We start from the raw sequence: 10411 nt of genomic DNA on the forward strand, positions 1-10411 counted from the left end.
AACATGGTGGTTTCGATGGGGAAGTTTGAGCTCCACATGGTGTTGGGGGCGGTAGAGAAGTACAAGGTGACTTATTTGTACGTTGTTCTGCCAGTGATGATTTTGCTAGCGAAGCACATAATTACTGCGGTGAAGAAATTCGACTTGTCGTCGTTGAAGCGGATTGGTTCGGGCGCGGCACCTTTGGGGAAAGATGTTATGGAGGAGATTGCAAGGAATTTCCCTTGGGTTTCGATTACTCAGGTAATCGGTTGCGTTCTTTCAACATTTTTTTTTATGTGATATATGGCAATTCACCCTTTTTTTTTTTTTTTTTTTTTTTTTTTTTTTAAATTAAAAGATAAATTTAGCATATAAGAGCATTCCCAATGGAAGAGCCAAATGTTACTTTTATCTAGAATAGCTCTTCAAATGTTCAAAAAAACTCCCACATTGGATGAGCCAAAAATATATGTAAAATAGATATTTGATTAGAAGAGCTAAAAAAAAAGTTAAATGTAGCAGCACTTTTTAAGGGAGCCATTTTATTTTTTAGTGTTTCTCTCTCCTGCTTTATCTTTTTCCCAAATCTTTTCCCACCTTTTTTTTTTCTCCCTCTCTCTCTCATGGCAGAGTCTAAAAAAAAAGCTTTTCCAGCTCTCTTCTTCCCACCTCTCTCTTACCCACCTCTTGAGCTCTCGGTCTCTCTCTTGGAAGATCCAAGTTCGCATCTCTCTTTCGGCAGACCACGGTTAGCTCCTCTCTCTTTCTCTTTCTCTCTCGATATCGCTCTCCGGTCTCCCGTTTTGTGGAAATCCCCTCCCCTGTTTCCCCTGTTTCCCATTTTGTGAAATATGAATTTTAGAAAAGAAATAAAAATAGAACCAATAAAGAATAAAAAAATAATATTTTAATAAAATAGATAGAAATATAGCTAATCGGATGTGGAGACACTTAAAAATGGCTTAGCTAAACTAGATAAAAGTGAGTTTTGAAGAGTTATTTTACATAAAAATATGGCTCTTCCATTGGGAATGCTTTAAGGAGTGTAAACTTGCTGAGCTTAAGCGGGTAGTGCTTGTGCAAGCTTGGCTTGTTAAATTTTTTTCGAGATTGAGCTTGACACGCCCCATTTCATGTCCAAGCTTGGCTCGCCAGGGTGGCTACCAAACTTGAGCTCAAAAATATTTGCAAAGCTCGGCTTGCATCGGATTATTTAAATTTTGTATTTATGTATAAAAAAAATTTCAAAAAAACATAAACAAATTTTATTAAATATGATATGACCATCAAGGAAACTTGGTGAATGTGAGAGATCTATAGGGTGAGAGGAGAAAGATTATACCAAACAACACCTATATTCACGTTACGTAACTGCCTCTCTCCGTGAACACTGTTATAACCACCGCCACATGAAGCAGAGCTAGGTGGAGGCGTGGTCACTAGGTGTAAGGAGCATCATATATTATGTCTGATGATTTAGAGTTACATTCAAATGTGAAGAGTGAAGACAGGAAGAAGACAAAATGAGGAGCCGAAGCTGATTTGGGGTTTAACAATTCAAATTGTTGATTCAACTAGCATTGGATACTTAATGGTTAGATCATTTAAGATATGACCATATGATTAACTTTTATTATTAAATTATATACTATATAATTTATTTTTATTAATTAATAAATATACATATATTTATGAATTAATATGTAAATATATAAATATATACGAGTCGTGTTAATAAGCGAGCCGAGCCCGTGCGAGCTCACGGGTAACTTTGTTTGTTTACAACCCTATCGATCAGCATCCCTTGTCAGTATATTCTCTTCAAACTAATGATTAATTTGTAATATGTATATATTCCACTTTTGCAAATAAAAAAAAAAAACTAAAAAAGCCTTAAAAACTCTTATTTTATAATTTTTTGGCAGAGCATGGACGAGGCTATGTTTGTTAAAGACTTTCCTCCCCCTTCAATACTATTCACTTCATTTTTTTTTTTTTAAAAAAAAATTAACTTTAAAATATTCTCATTTTTTTTAATATCAAATTATTCACTTTTTACTGTTATTTAAATAAAAAATTCACTACAAAAAAATTTTTAATACAAAAAATTTTAATATTATATATCACATAAGTATTGAAGGAAAAGGAGTCGAACGTGTTTAACAAACAAGGCATTATTGGTACGTAGTAGTGTATTGCAAGAAAGCTTCATCTTGATGTGAAGTGGTTTGTGTGTTATCTGGCATGCATGCAGGGATATGGTATGACAGAAACATGTGGAACCATTTCAGCAGAAGATCCAATGGAAGAATCTCCACTCTCTGGATCAACTGGAACACTTTCCTTAGGAGTTGAATCCCAGATAGTCAGCACAGAAACATTGAAGCCTCTTCCACCTAATCAATTGGGAGAAATATGGGTTCGAGGACCCAACATGATGCAAGGTAGAGTTTTCATTTCATGTCTCCGATTTAGTTTCCCACTTCTGATAGAACATGTCTTCATTATGGAAGTTGTATTTAGACCCAGACAACACCTAAAGGGGACAAAGAGTGATCTACCACACAACAACCAACCAAAATCAAATAACGCATATAACAAAGAAATCACAAGATTTTGGTTATGAAGCTAAAACCCTTTGAAGAATTGTTTAAAGGTAAAACACTAATCGAGAGCAGCCATACTCGGAAAATCAGTCTACTAATTAATGATGATTAAAGTTTACTAGAAAACAATATTACAAAACCTTTGTAAAATAACTTACTTGTACCAAACAAACAACTTGTTTATTCATTTCGCAGTAGCTCTAAAACTCTAGTTAATCTTCAATCTGATCTCATCTCATCAGTAATTGATTTTTTAGCTTTTTCATCTCCGCTACTAGTGCAATCTCTTTTGCTACCTTTACGATAGTGACAATTATTCTTTATGATTGATAACCGGTCTATGGTTTATTCTCAGAAAGAAACCATAAAAAAACAAAAGACCAACCGAAAACCAATTTTATTATTCTTAAAGGTTTGTCAAAACAAAACCTAAGAAAATGACTAAAACTTCACTACATAGATCGTTGCTGAAAGAATATCTAGAGAAAAGACATTCTTATTTAAAAACAACGAAAATACAATAACAATAGAAAAACAACAAAAATCCAACACATGTTCTACGTGCCACCGCCAGCTAGCCACGTGCCGCTAGAAAATACTCCGAGCACTATTGAGACACGCGCCTCGGTCGATCTAGAGGCAGGAAAATGAGGGAGAAAGAGGAAAGGGGTAGGGGCGGAGGGAGGGTAACTCCCTCCCCCACTCTACTATGCTCTCTCTGAGCTGCTATCTCTCTTTCAACATTTAAAAAAAAAAAAAAATTAAAAAAATGGGAAAATACATTTTACCTCCCTGAACTATCCACACATTTGTACTTTGACATCCAATGTTTAAAAAGTGGCACTTGACTCCTTCAAAGTTTAATATAGTGGCAAAAAAACCCTTCTGTTTATTTTGGCAGTCACTTTGGACGGAAACCAGTCACGTGCGTGGCACGTGACACTTTTCAACCAAAAAGTTTGAAAATGCCCTTGGGGTATAAAGTGTAAACATAAATTACTTCGTGGGGGTAAAGTGTAAATATAAATTAATTCGAGGGAGTAAAGTGTAAGCATAACAAAAAAAAAGAAAAAAACAAAACAAAACAAAAAAATTATTTAATAAATAAAAAGAAAAACTAAATTAAAACAAAAAAACTCGTGTTAATTACCTTTTTAGTACTTAGGTTCTCACCTTTTTTTTTTTTTTTTTTTTTTTTTCACCTAGATTACAATCGTATAACAGATGGTACCTAAGTTGTGGGAAAAGACCAACTGTTAGCCCAAACTAACGGACTGCCACGTGTCACCCCCAAAAAATGCCACATGTCCTAAAAATATTTGGCGCCACATGTCATGAAAAAAAATGCCAATTTGGCACCACATGTCCTAAAAAAATAAAAATAATTAAAAAAACAATCAAAAAAGATAAACCCTAAAAAAATTGAAAAAATTATGGCCACCCCATTTTGTCCTTTGGGGGTGGTTTCGGCCACCCCCAGACCGTCCCTAGGGCCATCCTCATGCCACATGTCCTACCTATTAAAATATTATTTTTTATTTTAAATAAAAATAAAATAAAATAAAATAAAATAATATATATATATATATATATATATATATATATATATATATATATATATACTCAATTTTTTTATATGGACCCTAGGGGGTGGCCGAAGGCACCCCCAAGAGCCGGTTAAGCCACTCCCGTGGCCCTTGGGGTGGACGATCCACCCCAGGGGCCAAACAGGTGGGTTTAAAAAGATTTGGTTGGCCCTTGGGGGTGGCTTCGGCCACCTCCCAGGCCAAACGGTAGCCCTTGGGGGTAGTCCAGCCACCCCCAAGGGCCATATAAAAAAAAACTAAAAAAAAAAAAAAAATTATTATATTATTTTAATTTTTATTTATTTTTAAAATAAAAAATAATATTTTAATATATTTTAATAGGTGGGACACGTGGCATGAGAATGGCCCTAAGATTCTCCTAGGGCTATCCTGGCCATTAACTAGAGGCGTCCAAAAGGACTAGAGAGGATCCGGATCCTCCTAGGGCTGGTTCAGTTAGTTATTAAACCAGTTTTTTTTAGGGACATGTGGTATTTTTTAGGAGTGATATATGGTAGTCCGTTAGTTTGGGCTAACAGAATGTGACGGAGGTACCAAGTTGGTCTTTTTCCATAATTTAGGTACCATTTGTGATACGATTTGTAACCTAGGTGAAAAAATAAATAAAGTGTGAACCTTAGTACTAAAAGGTAATTAACCTGAGTTTTTTGTTTTAGTTTAGTTTTTCTTTTTATTTTTTAAATAAGCTTTTTATTATTATTTTTTTGGTTTTTTGTTTTTTATGTTTATACCTTACCCCGTCGAAGTAATTTATGTTTACACTTTACCTCCCGAAGTAATTTATGTTTATACTTTACCCCCGAGAGCATTTTCGAACTTTTTGGTTGAAAAGTGTCACTTGCCATGCACATGACTAGGGTTCCGTCCAAAGTGACAGCCAAAATAAACGGATGGGTTTTTTTGTCATTGTGTTAAACTTTGAGCGGGTCAAGTGGCACTTTTTAAACATTGGACGTCAACGTGCAAATTGGTGGATAGTGTAGGGGGTAAAGTGTATTTTTCCCTAAAAAAGAAGAAGATAACTTCCTTATTCTTGAAAATAGTCTTACATCACTTAGCTTATTGTTCCTTGTCTTATAGCTTCCATATTGCTTGTATAACTCATGTAGGGTCTAAAAATCCTTTTAGGTTATCATAACAATCCAGAAGCCACAAAGCATAGTACTATTGATGGACAAGGATGGGTACACACAGGAGATCTTGGTTATTTCAATGAAGAGGGACAATTATTTGTTGTAGACCGAATAAAAGATCTCATCAAGTGTTATGCTTTCCAGGTTACTTGTTTCTTCTATATTTCTATGAATCATCCATCGTCAATGCCATGCACTCTTTCTATTATCATCTAATTTCCAGTGTTCTATATTCCATTGAAATCATGGCAAAACTCTGTTGATTCTTCAACTTCCGTGGAGGAATATTCCAGCCTCACAAATGAGCATGAATGTTTTTTAGGTGGCACCTGCAGAACTTGAAGGGCTGCTGCTTTCTCATAATGAAATATTAGATGCTGTTGTGATACCGTAAGTAAGAAAATCATACCATCCTTTTCCCCTGCTGCTATATTCTCTTTATCTTTGAAATAAACACTGCATCAAAGTCATATGTTAATTTCGATTTGTAGATTCCCCGACACTAAAGCTGGTGAGGTCCCAATTGCATATGTTGTTCGCTCACCAAACAGCTCACTAACAGAAGAAGATGTCCAGAAATTTATTGCGAAGCAGGCAAGGATGGGGGCCTGAAATGCATTAAGTTTTTAGACAATGAAATAGTAGTCTTTCCAAGTGAGATGCTGATCACACCATTATGGTAGTCTCTTTTAGATGGAGAAATGCTATAGCTAGCATACATCTCAATCATTTTTTTTTTTTCATTTTCTTCATCCTTTTATTTTTTTTTTAAAAAAATTAATCATTGGATCGGTAGAATCCACCTAAATGAAGATGTGGGTCTTACATATCTAATAGTTGATTTTTTTTTTTTTGAAAAATTACAGTTTACCCCCCAAAGTTGATAGCGTTTTTTAATTCAAACACCAAAGTTTTAATTTTTGCAATCCACCCTCACAAAGTTCCATTTTTTTTTTTCAATTCGACCAATATTATCTCAAAGTTTCCATATTGCTCATAATTTTTATTATATATATATATATATTAAAAAAAAAAATTTGGGATTGCAAAAATGGCTAGATGGCCAAAGGGGTGGCTATATATATATATATATATATTATAAAAATTTTTTTTTAAAAAATTAGGGACAATATGGGAAGTTTTGGATACAATTGGTCAAATTGAAAAAAATTGAAACTTTGAACAGGTGGATTGCAAAAATTGAAACTTTGGTGTTCGAATTGAAAAACGCTGTCAACTTTGGGGGGTAAACTATAATTTTTCCATTTTTTTGGTAATTTTTTTAGAAAGTAGGGAGAAAGATGGAAGAAGAATGAGAAAATACTAGCGATAAATGTAAAATTGGTTATTGTGGTTGGCCTAAATTACAAATCACTCCATGTGGTATTAAAAATAATTTATAGGTTCCTGTAGGTGGCCTAAATTACAAATCACTTCCTGTGGTATAAAAAATAATTTATAGGTTCTCAGGGTATACCTAAATAACAGTTTACTTTGTAAAATCAATTTCCGTTAAGCAACTTAACAAAATCGATCATTTTGCCACGTCATATCCAATAAAAATGTGACATGTGTTATTATTAATTTTTTGACTTTAAAAAATGAAAATTATAATTTTTCACATCATTTTACGATGCCTGCTAAGATTACCCATTAGCCTTCACTCCACGGCATACAGCTACAATAAATTAACTTAATCTTTTATATCCCCAAAATTTTACCCTGCGTGTAACCCTCCCTTATTTTTATCTTCGTCAGGCGCTTCACAAAATGCCACTGTCAAATTCTCAAAAATTGCTCCCCAATCGTGGCGATAAAGATAAAAATGAGGGAGGGTTATGCATAGAGTACAATTTTGGGAATAGAAGAGATTATATTAATTTATTATAACAGTATGACGTGACAAAGTAACTGATTCTGTTAAGTTACTTAATGGAAATTGATTTTACAGATTAAACTGTTATTTTGGCCTACCACATTTATAAAAAAGAAAGTCAACTTGGCATTTATAAGGCTCAACACATATCAAGTAATTGCTTCAAAATAAGAGAAATGATACAGTTACTCTTAGTGTTCTCTTGATCTTAAGTGGATATATTGTTTTTTTTTTTTAAAAAAAAAAAAAGAAAAAAAAAGTACCCCATTAGTCCCTCATATGTTTTTAAAAAAACAATATCTAGATGGAATTAGGAGAACACCCGTAGGAACCATAACATTCCCCATAAAATAATGCTGGCATGTGTTCACTTGTGTATATTTCCTATTTTTTGTTTATTATTTTTCTTAGATATTTTGTAGTTAATATATATGTACTATACACAGGTGTGTTTGCATGGTGATAAAGCACTTCCATCATAGAGTGAATACTATGGGTCATTTTGTGATTTTTTTTCTTTTTTTTTTTTCCAATTATAATTTCAAAGTTTAAAAGTTTTGATAAGTTTATTTTCCCTCTACAGGTTGCGCCATACAAAAGATTAAGGGCAGTAAGTTTTGTGAAGAGTGTTCCAAAGTCAGCTTCCGGAAAGATTTTGCTAAGAGTGCTCATTGAGAAAGACCGATCCAACATATAAAGGTACCAATTAAGCTTCTCATAAAGCTCCTGTCCCCCCTTCAAGCCTTAACCAAGGCCACCCCTATCTTGTCTTTAACAAATGACTAGATCGGTAAGGTGAATTATATTAATATATAATCATGTGTATATATGTAATTCATAGCATGTATATAAACTAGAAGAAAATCAAGGATTTGTGTTGTTTTTTAGACGATGTGAAGTAGTTCACGTCGTTTTATTCACTTTATTATTATTATTATTATTAATCAAATTGGGAGAAACAAGTGATCAAAATACTGAAAATGGGTGGATTTCCTTACAACAGACCTAAAAAAGAAAAATAACTGTGCAAATAAACGAACCAATGGGCCAAATAAATGGCCTGGATCCTCTCCAAGGGACCGCATAAAGTGGTTATAAAAGCAAAATGAGCAGATGAAGAGTGACAAGCCTCAAGAGTGTCCAAAACCCTAATTACATGTGTAAGAACCTCAAGAGATCCAAACCCATCTGCACCCGCAGCACAGAACAACATCATTTACCCGAAGAAAGTCGATGCAAGAAAGGCACTTATAAGGTTAGAATCTGGAATCAAAGTGAAGGGAGTACTGACTCAATAAGCACTAGTTAAACAACAATGATGCCAATGAAGAAGGTGGAGGAGCGGCCGGAGGAGCCCACTGACCAGGGTGAGTACTTATACTCTTCAAAGGTTAATCTATATCCATTGGCATGTATTTAGTTGGTCTGTTTAAGCAATATATGGAATGGCATAATAGGCCTCGAAGGATATGCATTAATTCATAAAGCGAACTTAGTAAAATGACTTATTCAACTCATAGTTTTTCATAGGGGTAAAAATGCAATTATAGTTAGTGGTTATTGGCTAAAACGACTAACCGCAATCGCCTAGATAGTTAGTACAATTGGCTAATCGCCTAGGTAGTTAGCGATTATTGCTTTTTAAAAGGAAAAAAGATAAATAAATAAATAAATAAATAAGAAAGTAAAATGACTTCGTTTCATGTATATATTCGATTTTTCCAAATCCTAAAATTGCTAACCGCACCGCCCTAGGCGGTTAACGTTTTTTTCTAACCGCCTTTAAAAGTGGTTAGGCAGTTAAATGGTTAGAGGTTAGAGGTTAAGGGTTAGGGCGGTTAGCAGTTAGCAGACGGTTAATAATAGTGGACTCTTATTGTTTTATTGTATACATTTGGAAAAAAAACAAATACGACAATAAAAGAAATACCGATTTTCCCTTTATTACAACAATACCCATTTTAATACTGCTCATCGGAGTAGGTCAAAATAACAATTTAGTTCTTGCAGTCAAATTCCGTCAAAACACTTGATGAATTTCGCAAGTGTGTCACGTCAGCACCAATGAAATGATGATACGTGTCAATATTAATAAAAAATATTAAATATTAAGATATAAATATATAATTTTTTTTTAAAAAAAAGGTGGCTGTTCGGCAGCCACCCTTAGGGAGGAGCCACCACCGGCCACCTCTAGAAGTGGCTCGCTCCCTTTTTCTTTTTCTTTTTTTTTTTAATTAAAATTAAAATTTTTAATTTGTTACTTTGATATATTTATTTATTTATTTATTTAAGAAAGAAGACGAACATGTGTTACCATTTCAATGGTGATAACGTAACACACTAATAAAATATGTCAAGTGTTTTGACGGAATTTGATTGCTAGGATTACATTGTTATTTTATCCTACCCCAAGGATCTCTGAATTATTTTTATATTGCAGGGAGCGATTTCTAATTTAGGTCAATCACATTGACTAATTTTATCCCAAAAATGAACTTTAACCTCTTTCAACACAAATTTTTGTAACTAGCTAGATCAGCAAGTTAGTCTCTAAACTTCACAAACAATGTACATATGCATGCACTCAATATTTTATCCCAAATGAAATGATTGTCAATCTTAGTATATCTTAGTATATCTTAGTATGTTTATTCCTTTCATGAAATTGAAGATTAGAGACAATATATAAAGTAACCTGTTTATCACAAAATGAGTAAGAGTCAAAAACAATTTTCTAAAGAAAATTCTCGAACCATATTTGCTCACTAGCAGTATGCGCCATTAACCAATACTTAGTTTTAGCATTAGATAATCGCACTACCACTATTGTTTCTATGTGACCAAATTATCACTTAAGAACATACAATACCATGTAGTAGATCTTCTACTGAAAGAGAACTTGCCAAATAATCATCAAGAAAGCTGAATATATATTGTGTGGCACATCGGTAAGTGCCACACAATAACAATATTGTCATTTATATGTTCGTAGACCAATAAATCGGTCAATATGTTTTGTGATAACAAGTTTGTTATCTTTTTAATAAAAGGTGGAGCACTGAACTCCAAGGACAAACATATTGATTTCATTTATCACTATATTTAAAATATAGTAGAGAGAGGGGGTATAAAAGTTGAATTCATTCCCTCAATAGAGGTAGTAGCCGATCCTATGATCAAAGGATTGTCTTTGGATTTATTCAA

General features: G+C 33.6%; 1 protein-coding gene across 1 annotated transcript; it reads left to right on the forward strand.

Annotated features, from left to right (window-relative positions):
• Nucleotides 1-7993, forward strand: LOC148583404 (putative CoA ligase CCL7). Its single transcript, XM_088511108.1, has 6 exons — nt 1-243; nt 2237-2426; nt 5324-5472; nt 5651-5718; nt 5820-5922; nt 7788-7993. Exons 1-6 carry the CDS (start codon nt 4-6, stop codon nt 7899-7901), a joined length of 864 nt encoding a protein of 287 aa, XP_088367234.1. The 5' UTR covers nt 1-3; the 3' UTR covers nt 7902-7993.
• The last annotated feature ends 2418 nt before the right edge of the window (nt 7994-10411 follow it).

The sequence above is a fragment of the Corylus avellana genome, chromosome 10 (assembly GCF_965113065.1).
Source record: "Corylus avellana chromosome 10, dhCorAvel1.hap1.2, whole genome shotgun sequence".
Taxonomy (NCBI): Eukaryota; Viridiplantae; Streptophyta; class Magnoliopsida; order Fagales; family Betulaceae; genus Corylus; species Corylus avellana.